The sequence below is a fragment of the Tinamus guttatus genome, unplaced genomic scaffold (assembly GCF_059628265.1).
Source record: "Tinamus guttatus ecotype Peru unplaced genomic scaffold, ASM5962826v1 Tinamus_guttatus_pri_ptg000336l, whole genome shotgun sequence".
NCBI classification, from domain to species: Eukaryota; Metazoa; Chordata; class Aves; order Tinamiformes; family Tinamidae; genus Tinamus; species Tinamus guttatus.
Window position 1 is genome coordinate 1,035,728 of NW_028288870.1, and position 15,535 is coordinate 1,051,262.

Below are 15,535 nucleotides of genomic sequence, written 5' to 3' on the forward strand. Positions count from 1 at the left end.
TATGGCATCTGCCAGCTCCCGCAGCACTCTGGGGTGCATCCCATCAGGGCCCATGGATTTGTGGGTATCGAGGTTCCTTAGGTGCTCTCTGACCCAATCTTCCTCTACCCAGGGCAAGTCTTCCTCTCCACCAGCTTCTTCTCTTGTCTCTAGGGCAAATACTTCTGCTACAATATTTTAAGATATCAGTGCATTCAAAAATTGTCATCTTTGAGTGTTCATTACAGAGCCAGGACAGGCAGGTCCACAACTGCCCATTTCCCCATGAACTTCTGACACACTACATCAGATACCTCTCCAAAGCCATAGAATGACAAGTTATCTTCAGATCTCTCAGCGATGCTCCTTTCATTACAGTTCCCATCTCCCGTTTTGGGAGGGAGGAAACGGTGGAAGTGCTTACTTTCCAAACACCTATTACAGGTGGCATCTGTTAGTTTGCTTTTTCTTCAATATTCGAAGAGTCTGGGCTATTCTCAGAGAGAGAAATAAATATTTTCAAGGGAGTTCCTTCGTTCTCCAAAACATTAAGGTTTTGCAATGTTTCTCGATTCCTTATAAATGTGTGCAAGTTTCTTGATTCCTTACAAAACAGCTCAGGAAAGGCCACACCATGAGGAAGAAAACAGGACCATCACAGGACCACACAGACACATACACTGAACAAAATATTTGCACTTAGTGTTCTCGTTTTCACAGGAAGCACCGACAGAGACTTCCTAATCTTAAGTGAACAAGCAATAAAGTTTTTAAACAAAGTTAGGAGAGAAATAATACTCAGAGATAAAAGCTTTTTTGGTTTTCATTCATTTGGCTATCCCTTTAAGCTGAAGATGAAAGAACTCGTGAGAAAAGGAATCAGTTTTCAGTTATCTCGTTATTAGAGCACAGTGAAATCTATGTGAGAACGAGTGTCTTTGTTAAATTCTGATTCTCATCTTCCCTACTTAAATTGCTGATCAAATATAAAGAGAAAAATCACTGTGAGCCCCCTTCCCCTTACTGTTTTATGAAGCATATGCAGTCTTCCTTTACTTATTAATACCTCAGTGGGGGTAAGCAGTGTGTGTCTGAAGATTTTACATTAAAAAACAAAGTTCAGAAACACTCCAGTCTGATACCTATGCAGGAAAATAGCAATTACAAGTTCCAGTTAATCTTTTAAATTAATTTACCTGTTGATCTGTTGAAGTACGTTGCTGAACTGCATCATGGCTCACAGAGCCTTTTTTCACTTGTATCCTGCCAGGTGGAGGAGGAATTACACCTGAATATGAAGCTGGGTTATCAGCATCTGAAGAATACAAGGCTGTGTGTCTTGACTCTTGTTCATTCTTTGACACAACAAATCTGGGAAGTGGGAGGTCCTTTACTGTTAAAAAAAATAGAGAATATATAAGAAATATGCTTAAAAAATTACATTTTTCTTCCTAGTTAAAATTTAACATATGCCTCAGTTAAACGCAGCCTGCTGCCAGATTGAAACCAGTATCTGCTAATTGAGGGGGGGAAGCCTCTTCTGCATCATATTTTATTATTCTGCTACAGAAGTTCACCTAGCTCCATCAGCATAAGTTTTGTACCACAACTCTAACCAATTGCCACTGCATGCATAATCTGATTTTTAAAAAATTTGCCAACATTTTAAAATGATTTTTCAAAAAATTATGTACCATTTCTAATACATATCTAAAATTAGTGTGTTAAAATCTTTATATAAAATGTTTGTAAAACAAAAATTACTGCAGTATATTTAACTTCAACCTTTTCCTAAGCTTTGTGCAACTTGGTTCAGTGCTGTCTGATACAAAAATGAGGTTACATAAATCCCCAAAGTCTTGCTGCAAGATGTCTACCATTTTTCTCAATCCTGACCACAACTTTCTCACAGGTCCACTGCTAAGCAAAGTCAGTCGCAAATGTTTACAGCTTGCTTGTAATTGTTTTTCACACAAAAACACAAACACAAGTATAAAAGCAGGGATGAATTTTTTCTCATGTTGACTCCTGTATATTTATTAATTTTGGTATTAAAAACCAGGTCAGTGGCACTATCAATATTATTTGAATACACAGCACTACATAAAATTTACATAAAATTTAATGTTCAACTGATTTGTATTTGTAGAGTCTCATTTGAATCAATAACACTCAACAACTAGTGCGTCCTGTACTGAAGGACTCCAGTAAGAATTTGATTTAATCCCCTCTCACTAGCCTAACCCATCGTGCTGTATTGCCTTCACCCCAGGGAAGCAGCATGTGACACAGTCTACTTGCCAAGTCTGTGGTTACATATCAGGTGGGAATCACCTAGATTCTCATTTCTGCCTCCACACTAATCACTATGGTGTGCTAAGGAAGTCATTTGGGTGACTGACCAATGAACTTGAACTAGCCACAAAAAAAGTGAGAAAGTTCCTGGCCTACAAGTGAGATTCTCATGCACTACAACAGGCAATGGGCACAGGGGAAGTCAGGAGGCTTTGGAATGAGAAATTTAAAACTATCTCACAAAACAGGGCCCAAACAAAATATTCTAGTCAAGGTCTCATCTAAAAATAGACTGGATAATTATGGATTTATTCTTGCTTTGCTGTATAATTTAAGTATATTTAAATAAAATTTAGTAAGTTATACTTCACTGTATAGTTGTCTATAAATCATAGGCATTGAACTATGCCAACTATATTTTAACCTCTCCCCATTTCTGTCTTTTCCCCTAATAGCAGAAAAATCATAGCCAAAAACTCTTCAAATATACTGAAGGTCTATGAATGGAATTAATTTCTTAATCTAATTATAAAACACTTCATACTTTTCATGCTCACCTCCTTGTTAGCATTTTCTTCCACCAAAAAAAAAAAAAAAAAAAAAAAAATCCATACGGAGAATATAAACATTACACTGAAACAAGCAGAACTAATACATGCTCATTAGTGTTTAAGGTTTTTTTAAAGCTTCCTGGAAATAAAATTTTCTAGGACAGCAAAGGAACAGATTTAGAGGATTGCAGTACCATAACTAAAGCCAGTGTTTTTAAGTATACTACTATTAGAGTAATAAATAAATAAATAAAACCCCAAACTACTAAATCAACTGGTTGAGATTTGTGTTGGACAGATCAAGCATCCAAAATTTGACTGTAGCCTCTATTCGGCAGTTCATATAAAGCTTTCCATTTCCTGAAGAAAACATATGCAACCAAAAAGCAAAACAAACAAGCAAAAATGAGGACAGAAAAATCTAAGGATAAGAGAGTGAATAACAAGACAATCACTGAATAAAACACATGCACAGACCGCAGAGAGAAAAAGTAGATGTCCCAAAATATAAGCCTTAATTCATTGTTAAGTATTATACTTTGACACCAGCATGTAGCTTAGTTTTGGGATGATTCTAACAGTTCCTCTTCCAGATCTCCTAGAGATAGTCTGTGGGTACCAGTTCACAGGGAAGGTAACCCAAGCTCAGAATAATTTTGTGAATTTTTAGTCATGCCCTATTTCAGCTTTTTAGCAGCTGCTACAACAGCACTTGAATCATTCTAGGAGCAGGAACTTCAGCAACAGGACTGGAACCACCGCAACCAAGGCAACAGACAACCAAAGCTATAAACAGTTACAGTAAAAATAAATGTTCTGTCAAATACATTTGGTAGGTTTAGAACAAGAAAATTATTCCTAAAAGTCTAGAAACCATTAAAGTATTCCTAGCATTTTCATGAATCAAGGAAGTGTATTATATTATGCACGTTCCAGTGGCTCATTTTACAACAGTATTTTCTGTATTTTAGAATTAATTTTGTACTTTCAATTCTTTCCTTCAAATATCTTCTAAAAAACATGGCCAAGTTTTTTTAATTAGAAAGCTTTGTCCTAGTTAAGATGTCTCACATTAAAAACCAACTAACCATGTAAAAATCTGGATAAAACTACGTATACCAATTTTAGTCCTTGCCTTCTTCAATGAATGTTTGATGAGCAATTCCACAATTGGTGTTATATCAAGTTTCACATGTATTCACAACACGTATTTCTATAAAACAGAGCTGAAGGTCCCTTTTTCAACTACTGAATTCCAGAACTTCCTACTACACTTATGTTTTAGATCTTGGAAACATTCAGCAGGAAAATTAGGGAAAGAATTCATGCTCATTTGGTGGCTTGCTGGCAGCGAACTTGAATACTAGAAGGGTACTGGATAAAGCCATATGTATTTCCAAAAAGCTACAGAAACCACGAAGCCAAGCTTCTTTGGCTTCTACTGCTTGTAGAAGCAAAGTTGACACAAACAATTTCTTGCTCTTTAATAGCTTTGTGAAACACTTCGGGTTATCAAATTTTGGTTTAAACAACGTTTGCTTACCAACTCCATTTAATCTTCATCCTTTATACATAAGGATTCCTATCTTTACTTTAATTGCCAGTATATTTTGATTCTATCACAACATATATTTCACAAAAAAATCTACCAGAGAAGTCACCCTGATGCAAAGCTGTGCTCCAGAGATACCTCTAAGCTGAGAATTGTATACTTGTTGCAAATGACTGCAACGGCTTAAAACTCACTACTCAGTCTCTCTAAATCTCCTTTCACTCCAAAGAACAACCTGAACACAGCTCCACTTACATAACAGCAAACCAGTAGGCTCAGCAGAGCCTAGAATCAAACCCCTCTGAGCTGTCCTGAGCCCTTCTAGAGCCAGCTCCTGTTTCTACTTCACTATCACCACTATGATCTTTCAAATTAGGACCACAGCTAATTTTGGCTGATAACAGACCATCTAAAGACAGACTTTTCGCAAGTCATGTTTATCCCTCTATAAAAATGTTAATCTTACGACATTAATCTCCCTATTTGGACTAAGAAGATAGAAATTTGTAATACCTAAGCCACGTGTATAACAAAGGAATGTACAGCAGCTCTGGAAAAGATAACCTCTCATTTGCAGCAATTAAGGCTCAGTAAATTCTGTAACTACAAAACCTTAATAACATTGCATTTGTCCTCCTTCAAAATCAAATTAGCTTTTTTGCTACTTCTACTTATGGCATGTACATCCCCCCCCCCCCCCCCCAAAAAAAAAAAAAAAAAATCACATGGCAATTTAGGAAAGGAACTTGTACCTACCCCAGTCAGTCATATTTACCCATTTGCTCCCATGATGACCATACTGTTTATCTCCTCAGTACAGCAAGACACCTCACTCGGTGTGAAGAAAGAACATTTACCCTCATTCTCTCTAAATTTATTTTTAATCTTTTTTTCAAGTAACAACGTGACAAATATACGAAGGCTTCAGTATTTAACAAGTTTGCTCTATTCATAATCTTTGAGCCAACTACAATAATTCTTCTTGGTGACTTAATTGCCCCCTCCGCCATCCTTCAATTTACCTGTATTTAAACTTTCCACTCTTAGAGGGAGACCGGATTGGGCCACAGCAACAAGTTTCAAAGCAATGTAAAACTGACTTCTTCCAAAATAGCCAAGCCTTGTTGCACCACACAGCTCCATAATCTGCAAAAATAAAATAAATAAAAAAGAAAAAAAAAAGTTACTTCTACGAAGAAAGTTAAAAGGCTAACTGCTTAAGGAAACAATTCGGTACAGTTAACATCAAAACAGCTTACATTAAATGCTCATGTTCTTTATGCAAGCTTTCAGTAACAACTATACCCAATATCCAATCTCTAAATAATAGTGGCAAAGGTTAAACAGTATAGCATCCCTGATTAAAAAATAGCAAACCTAGAACTCGAGGCTTTCCTAATTATCCATCTTTTCTTTCATCTAGGTTTTACAGAGATACAATGTGAGATGGAACAGAAACTGGGATTATATTGCTCTTTCCAACTCTTTTACAAGAGACCAATAAACATCCTAGATCTTTAATGAACTATTCTATTAGCAGCTCTAATGTCTTTGTTTTTCCAGCTACACCTACTGAAAAGAAAGGATACTTTGAGAGTATTCGGCATTGTTAGAATTCTGTCAGATGCACTCCAAAAACAAAGATGAGGATTTTTAACCAGTTCTCAGATGAATTTGAACAGCATGTTACTAAGCATGTTAAGAGACATGCTCCTGCCCAAAAATCTCTCCCAGAAGAGATTTCAATGTAGAGGTTAGAACTTATAAAAAGTAAAAATCCTAGACAACTGCAAAGAGTACCTGGCAGCCTCCTCTGACACAGGCTTACTGTAGCTCATAGCTTCCAACTTGTACAACAGTGCAATAAACTATGTGTTCAGAACACCCACAAGCATCCATGCACACACACATTTTGGGATTGACTGAGAACACAGAACTTTAAGGTCTCACAGATGTTCCAGTTCAATTAAGAAATGTAACCGAGAACAGTGATGTTCACACACAACGAGATTATTCCCTTTTCTCTCCAGGTATCCCGTATAACTGAAAAGAGTACTTAGCTATGAATTTTGAGAAAATCTACTGAAATGTTCACCCTGCTTTTTCTACTATGCAGGAATTTGGAGGAAGGAGGAAAGAGAAAGCAAGGCAGAGCACAGCTACTACAGCAAGGCGGGGAGACCATTAGTAGTTGCCCAGAGTATTCCTAGCTTCTCTATTATTTTGATGTGGCAATACAGAATCATTTTAATTAGTTTCAAATTGAATTCAGACATTTTTGATTACTTTAGGGGCCAGAAGGCTGGATACTGATCTCAATGACCTAAGTCAGAAGTAAAATACTCTCGTCAGCAACTTATTCCACTATTGTTTTTTCTTTTGAAGTATTATGTACAAAACCGAACAGCACAAAAGATTAACTTTTTTTTTTATAATGCCGCATATTTTCAATATCTTACACATATACAGCTGATGTTTAAATACTCTCAACATTCTTCTTACTGTAAAAATCAAGTCAGTTCAAACTATAAAATTCTACTTGGAGATGTGGTCTCCCTTGCCTTTAGACAGTAGCAGAGAACTGAAATTCATACATCCTCCCTATATTTTGAAGCAGTTCATATATGTTTTGTCATTTTCTAAAGTCAGAGCAGAGTCATCAGGAGTTTAAAAAAAAATGTAAGAATAAGCATGTACCGGGGTTGCCAACAGGTACTTAAATACCTTTACAACCTTTCTTTCCATATCCTGTTGTTCTTATGATTTATTTCAAGGGTTAAAATGGTGCTTCTAGGCACCACTTCAGGCATTAGGCACTGAATTTGCCACAGAACAGATGTAAAACATTGTTTCAAAATTCTTAGTAATACGGAGTCTACTATGGAAAGTTTTGTGCATATCACTGTTGTAGACAAGAATAAAATCTGTGTATGTAGTTTTATTCAGATTTTTTAAAGTTTAGTTTTATTTTAATAAACCAACTAGGCACATTTAGCCTAAGACAAGACTTTGGAGCGGGGCCCTAATAGCAGCCTTCCAGAACCAAAAAGGAATAGATTGAGAAGATAGTCAGATGCAGTCAGCCAGTAGGGAAAGAGACCAACATTATGCATTTTAACAGGGAAGGTTCCAACTGCACATAAAGCAGAGGTGGTGTCACTGTAAGGCCGATTTAAGCACTGCCATAGGCTCTCCAGAGAGGGAACAATCTGTGAATTAAGTGCTAGTTCTTTTGCATTGGGAGGTTGCACTAGATGGTCCCTTCCAAATTCATTGAACCTATAACAAGCTCAAATTCCTCTGATTTGCTTAAAACAGGCAACCCTGCCTGCTGCTGTCAGCATCACTTTCCAGCAACATGCCTGTCTAAAGGCAGTTTAGTTACCCATCTGATGCTATAAATTCTTCTCTCAGGAAATTTACACATTTATATTTTGAGTTTCTACCAATCTTTCCTGGATTGTGAAGATAGTCTGTGAGCCTCAGCACTGTTGTCACAGGAAGCACAGTTCAACACCAACTGATGTGTTTATTAACTACAGTTGAACTACAAATGGCTCAGAAAAGGTGCTTGCATGTTTCCTTACCATATTCACAATTCTAGGAGCCCATCAAAATAAGTTGTTGTGAAACCTGAAACAGGTAGGTGTTGAGTGCTGAAAAATACTTAGGGCCAAAGGAGCCCTCAAAAGACCAGCAGGCCTAGGACTGTGCTCAGCACTCAAATCCTACCAAACAGAAGCTAGCCTCATGAAGTCACCTGGTTATATCTGCATTACACTTCCTATGTTGTTCTACAGCACCCACATTAATTGACTTTCCCTGCTATACTATTTCTGCAGCATGTCTGGAACAAGAGTATAGCAGGCTATTTTTCTAAAGTTTGCTAGTTAAAAGGAAATTAAAATATCTGTGTCTAGTCACACTACAAAGACCAGGCCACGAGAAAAGGAGTAACATTTAAATAGATAAGAGACAAGTCCAGTGATAAACTTTGGGGCACCAACATCTGAAATAAAATGCCCCCATGCAAACTGAAGTTGAAAGTAATGACTCCTGAGTACCAGCATTAAAGCCCTGGAGATTCAACAATAGGCAGCTAACAGTCATGAGGATGATGAGAAGAGCAACGCCTTTCTTTAGAGCACTGTTTCCTGGAAGACTGATGAATATCCTTGCACTTGGCTACACATAAAACAGGAAAAGCTTGTCGATTCAGTGATCTAACACTGACAGAGCAATAAGTGAGCAGACTGAAAAAAGCTCTTCACAACAGGAAGCAGTGACACTGCTATGTGGAACCTATGCAATCATCAGGCAGTAATGTCCTTGAGCAATTTCAAAGTCAGTATTGAGTTAAAAATTGTCATTTTTGGAGCTAATAGGTAGCTTGTTAAATAGTAGATTAATAACTAGGCCATCTACTATGGCAGATAAATAAATAACAAACACAGATTCAAAAGGAAGGTAAATGTTGAAAAACAATGGGATTTAAGAATCAAGAAAAGGAAAAAGCTATGGATACAGAAAAACAGCTAATCACAAGGAATGCACTTATGCTGTTGAACAAGTAGATGCAAAATCCACCCACACATAGTCAAACTAACTCTTATTTCAAAAGCAGCATTCTAATACTGTTAAAAAGACAACAGAAGGATGAGTAAAAATCACTGAATGCAAAGCTCTAGTGAATCCTCCTTTGTGGACTGACAGTCTTAACATACCTCAAACAGCCTATCTATAACCCCCTTGAAGGATTTAAATGTGCTACAGGAAATAAGCTATAGAGACAGGATCCAAAATTGGGACTACTACTTTGAGATTTATTTTATGTTTACCACCTTCACCTCCCAGGATTAGGTAGGATAAGGAATTTCTTTAGATTTCTTTAGAAGCCAGTGTTATCTTGAAGAGACAATCCTCCATAGTCAGTCGTGTCTCCTCAGTTGGGAACATCTTCAGGTCACACTACCACAGTTAAGCGATTCAGGGGTGACAGCTCCAGAACTGCTTGCTGCTGATGCAGAGATCAGTGCAAAACACACAGAATACAAAATTGTACATTAACGTCACTATACTGCAAGGACACAGCAACAACTCTACTAGGATTTGGTGCAGAGCAGACACACAGGAAGTGGTATTTTGATATTAAAATGCAGGTTTCTGATAAGACGTTCTTGAAGGCTTAGGTTTGTGAAACATCTAAAAAAACCTAAGAACCCTAGCACTCCAGATGAAGCACCACAAACTTTCTTTTTTTTTCCATGAAATGCATTTTTCATAACTTAAATCTCTCTTGGAAAGATTACTAGAATATCACACTTTTCCACAAGGCAGAGCCAGTCTATGATCTGGGAATACTATGCATACAAAAGAACAGTCGCAATGCTCAGACTTCTTCAGTAGTGAAACAACAGAGTAAGCAACATGTAGGCGCATGTGCCACCTTCATGAAAGATTTTTCATTCATATGTTTGTAGGTAGTAAAAGTACTATTTCCTTTTGAAGGCCAGCAATGGCAACACAGGTAGTGGGTAAAGGAGAAAAGACAGACGGTTCTACAGTGACCTTATTCATTATCATTACATTTGAACCAAGATATTAACACAAGCCACAAAAATATAGCTAAGTATTTTATACCTATACACACACACAAATATATACCGTTATTAAGAGAGAAGGAAGTTAAACTGAATACAAACTTTGGTCCTTGTTATAGGCATTCTTAATTTGAGGCATTTTAGTAGACCTACTGTGGCTTGGCATGAATCATTTTGTATTGCTGGTGTGAGCTCTTGTCTCAGTTATAAACCCAAAGCTACCTGCACAGAATTAATGATCAGGAGAGGATGGAAGGGACCTCTAGCTTCCCTTCTCAAGGCAGGATGAGCTGGAGAGCACGTTGCTCAGGCTTTAAATGCTTCCAAGAAGGGAGACTACAACCTGTTCCAGTGCTTATCAATAAAAAAGACTTTTTTCCAATGTTTAAACAGAATGATTATCAGGAATGGTATGCAAAATATGCCCCAGAGCTGCAAAGACAAGTGTACACCTTAGTCTTGCTATACCAGATAAAGACTTAAATTAAGCTGAATTAAACCAGACAATGTATACAGGTGTTTTTCAACATTTATCACACGATTCTCCATCCTTGCGATGCATATTAGCATTAACTTTTTAATGAAAAGCAATATACTCAAAATGAACTAATTATTCTTCAAAGAAAAATGCTAAAAATTTTTAAAAGTCTATATTCAGTTTCAGACTATTTAATAAAAATTAAGTAACTACAAATTAATTTTGATTCACAATTTAAAATGAATAACATCTCCACAATGTTATTTCTGTATCCAACATGCAGCAATTCATTAATGAGAATGCCATCTACAGTGGAAGTGGACTGCTAAAGTATCAACAGTAGAAAGCCCTGCTGATTGGCTTTGACAATGAATTCTATACAAATACTCAGAGCCAAATATTCCCCGGCTGTGGGTGATTTCAGATTTGAAATACATGTTTCAATCAAATGTAATGCAAAATTTATTACACCAGAAGTAAAAGAACAAAAATTAGCTGGACAAAGAATGACCCATCATTTTAAAGTCTCAGAGGAATGATTCTGTCCCTGTACTTTGGAATTTGGTTTAGAAGGGTGTCCAACCCCTAAATAAGAAAGTGAGCTTTTTCTAGGGGGAGTCTTGGTCGCTTTGGAGTCCTGCTTTCACTTTGTTAGTATAAAAGGAGCAAACAAAAAGCAGTGAAACTGAAACTATGATTTGTGACATTCGAGAGTGGCAGAAGTGGCACAACACAGGTAAGAATAGGACACTATCTCAAGAGTACTTATAACCCCACAAGCATTTTAACCTTCACCCAAAAAAGCCTCTTTATAAATACTGGAGAAAGATTCAGTAATGATAGGCAGCTGAATTCATGCACGATGAACAGCAGCGGAACTAGAGGGACAATAAACAGAACCTTCTTACCCATGATACCTTTTCCTTTCAGGTATTTCTAAATAGTTGCAAAACAATAATTAGAAAGGCGCACGTATAAGGAATTTTTCTCTAAGTGCATGGTAGGAGCAATTATTCATAGATGGTTAGGAAAGAGTTCAAAAAACTAATAAAAAATCATTTTTATGGGGAGAAGTCAGGCTTACAATATATAATTTTATACAATAACTGGCAGCTGCATTTGACACAAAGGACTCTGGGACCTCCGAAAAGATTTTACAGTTCTACACAACCACATCATAATGGGTATTAATCCTCTGATGGGACATTAAAAAAGTACTTTTCAAACAACACTGACCCTTGCTACTAGTAAATAACTGCTCTCTGTGTTGGCATCCGCAATTATGAAGGGATTACTAACCATATAAAGCACTGTACAGTAAGAATTCTGGGTCAATTTCAAAGGCTCAAAAACAATTATATTTGAGAAAATAGCTAAGCACAAATACAAGTCTAATGGCCTTATCTACAACACTAAAGTTTCTCCATTAACTTCCTGCCTTTGCTTTAAAACAACAACGCGATTATTCTCTGACTAAATGCTGCTGAGATATGACAATACGCAAACTAATTAAAATACTAAATGTAATTAAACATTTCCATACTGGGAAAAATACCGCAATAGTAGACTGTTATTAATATCCCTCAGAAGAAATTTACACTGATTTTGTTTTTAAATGACACGCAGAAAAGCTGTAAGCTTTAAAATAAGAAAATACATACCCCAACTATATGGGGGGCTGGTCCAAGCTAGGATTTAAATATGCAATTACATGATTAAAAATATTGGGCTTCTGTGCAGATCAAGTAAAGGTGATCATTGGGAAAGAAAAGCTCTTTACACAGTATATGCGTGTGTGCGTTGGGCAGAGTGTAAAGATTTGAAAGTGCTACGTATTTTTTTTTCCTATAAGAAATTCTAACCGCACCACCCTGAAAAGATATTAATCAGAACTAGGTTGACTCTTCCGCATGTCCCTACCACACAGGTAATCCTAAGCATGCTTTAGCTCAGCTTCTATTTGCAGTTGGCATTCAGTGAATTCTAGTGATTTGATAAGTAGTCCTTCTGTAGGAAAAACAGAAACATTAATTCCAGCAATAAAATCACTATGAAGAAATTTTTATTTTTAGCCCCTTCTCTGTACATCTAGACTCTAACAAGAATGCAAATAATCAATATTTTAAATTGAGAATCTGCTACTCTGTTTTGCCCTATGGCTTAATAAATTCAAATACCATTGAATTCAAATTAGGTGTAATCTATCACAGCTACTATCAGCAAAAGGAGACAAAACAATGTATTAAACAAAAATCGCCTGATAACTGAAAGAAATCACAAGCAACATTCTTTTATATTCAGTGAATACTACAGATATTTGGAAGACTATCATTTAAACTGTGGCACCATGGAACACTGCACAACAAGCAGCACAGGCTCACAGATAACCTCTGGCAGCTCAGGGAGTTACCATTCCCTGCTCTTTGCTCCCGGTGTCCATCAAAGTCATCAACCCAAGATCAGAGGGGAAAACACGCCTAAACCGCTCTTCTGCATAGTCCAGAAACTGTAGCTGATGGATGAGGATTTACAGTCAAGTCTGGACTTTACAACAACTGACTTGTATCACAGATGTACACTGCCCTACAACTACTGTTGTGAAAGCAGTAACTTCTCACAGAGGGTTGAAGCAGACAACTAGTGGCAGTAATATTTTATATACATAACCAAAAACTTACCTGTCTTCTGAGCACAGAGACCCAGAGAGATGAAAAGAGCTTGAAACTCGCTACCAAAACAAAGACTAGAAAATAGTTTTTAACAGGCTAATAAAAGCATATTTTTAATTTAAGCAGTTTAGTGTAATTGTACAATTCATCTACCACATCAAAGCTTAATACTAAAATTAGAAGTCAGGTAAGCAGCGCACAATGCCAACACATTGATTTCATATTAATACCATATTCTCATCTTCGGAGGTTTCATAAAGAAAGCAGTGCAAATTCATAAATTTTTCTGTGCCTAAATCACATTAACAAGAATACTACAAAGGCAGTATTCTTTGGCACAAATCTTTTCATCTCTCAAAACATAATATTTGAAAGGTAGGATTGAAAAATCCAATGCATAAACAATGAATTTCACAATACTTCTTTGTAGCTTTTACAAATAATTTCAGCGTTAGAGATAAAAGGACTCCCTGAAACGATACCTCAGCTTTGGCCATATTAACTACCATCAGTGGTCCACTCTGGCCTCCAAACAGGAGACTTGGAGATGCATCATCCATAACGCTACTGCTTCCTTTGAGAACACACGCAGAATCAGTCTCGAAGAGAAAAGACAACGCAGAAAGAACCGTGCCTCGCCAATACTGCCTAAGGAGACCTTCCGCTCTGCTTTTTGCAACTGGACTTACCTTTATCACATTAGTCTTTTTAGCCATCAGCACGCTTGCAGCAGACATGGGTAAAGCCCCTCCCATATCTCTGTTCACAAAGCCAAGCCATGATGATGATGAGAATATAGGCATCAAGAACTGACTTTAAGGATATGCCTACATTACTATTTTAGTTTCTATCAGGAATGTGCTTTTGAAGGGAGTTTCCTGACACCCTCTCTGCTTGAGTTCATATTGCGGAACTACCTTAGAGCACGTAAATACATTTCTTTCGTATGAAGCTAAATTAGAAGATGCACTTCAGGAGCACACCCTAATGAATTCATTCTAGTATTCAAGTGCACAGGACCAGACTAGAACTAGTTCAAAAAAAATTTTCTGGCATGCATACACAGCATGAATGCGAGGGCATCACACCTATTGTGTCATACTACTGGCTAACAGAAACAACACATTTAAGCTCACTAATGCTTTATGTATCAAGCTATTAATAGTTCTTGAAGTATCCGACTTTATAGTTCAATGCTCTTTTATTCATAAAATGTATATGTAATAATTCTATTAACAGAAATTGAAACTAGCTTTATTCCACAGATACTTTAAATCGGTCTCATTTACTAGAAACTAATGAAATTACGCATTAGTTTTCTTACTAGGATCAGGATGGTGATTCCATATTTGTTTGCGATCCAAATGAAAAAAATGATGTGTTAACAGTTGTCAATTCACTCAAGTTATAAATAAAGGAAATTCACACAATCCTTCTACAGCATATGACTCTCCACGCAGTTTTATCAGCAAAACTCTTTTGCTCTGACTTTAAATTCAGAAAATGAAAATTTAATACTTGCAGTCTCATTAATAGCCATGTAAACTCATACACTTACACGGCATCTTAAGTCTGCGGTTAGACCGAAAAAGTATCGGAGTCAGTACATTCAATCCTTTAATTTTGCACAGAAGAAGTTGGTCTCATCTTCAGAAAACAATTACTACTGTACTGGATCTTCATAATGCCTGGAGAAGGATTATTCCTGTACTAGCAGGTTCCTAAACCAATCAGATTTTTTTTCTGTCAGATAACAACGCAAAACAAAGGTGCTTCCACTGCAGCCACATGGGGCTGCTGCACTCCCACCAGGCCCCCATCACTCCTGCCTCCCTCCTCTTGCACCAACACTAATGCACATCCAGTTGAGCCGTGAGCTCAGGGAGGTAACCCAGTTGAGAGATAACTTGACAAACAAAACCCACCAACCACCACCAACAACCATACAACACAAACATCTGGTTGTACAAGCTCCTGGAACCACCTCACTGCCTGTTGATGTCAGCATAAGAAAAGCAACGAAAACATGGCAGCATCAACTTCAAGTGATTTAAGCTGTTATGAAATTCGTGCACAACCAATGTATCCAGTCGCTGTTAAATATGATCATTTTCCTCTTCACCAGCATCAGCGAGCCGTTTTCCTGCCTCCTTACTTGTGCCAGCACTGACGCGTGCTCAAGCCCAAAATTATCCAATACAGAATTACAATAAAATAAAATCTGTGATTCATATTTTGCCCATGTAGCCCCTGAAACCAGTACACGCCAGTACCAGACAGTACTGGTGCAGGACCACATGGCTGGGGGAAACTGAACCACCTCCTTGAGCAACAGCAACCACCAATTGGCTTAGCTGCCATGTGAAACCACACTCTGAGAGCAGCTTAAAAACTCCCAACTGTTGTGAAGC

The 15,535-nt window shown here is 37.3% G+C and overlaps 1 protein-coding gene across 5 annotated transcripts in view; it reads right to left on the bottom strand.

Moving 5' to 3' along the window:
• The window catches only part of REPS1 (RALBP1 associated Eps domain containing 1), a 57,066-nt gene that overhangs the window by 39,104 nt on the left and 2,427 nt on the right, over positions 1-15,535 (bottom strand). For all 5 annotated transcript variants that reach the window (XM_088529691.1, XM_088529690.1, XM_088529689.1 and 2 more), the window contains exons 2-3: positions 5,400-5,523; positions 1,176-1,372 (exon numbers count right to left, since the gene is read on the bottom strand). In XM_088529691.1, the coding sequence (XP_088385817.1) occupies positions 1,176-1,372; positions 5,400-5,523 (321 nt within the window). The remainder of the gene's footprint in view (positions 1-1,175; positions 1,373-5,399; positions 5,524-15,535) is intronic.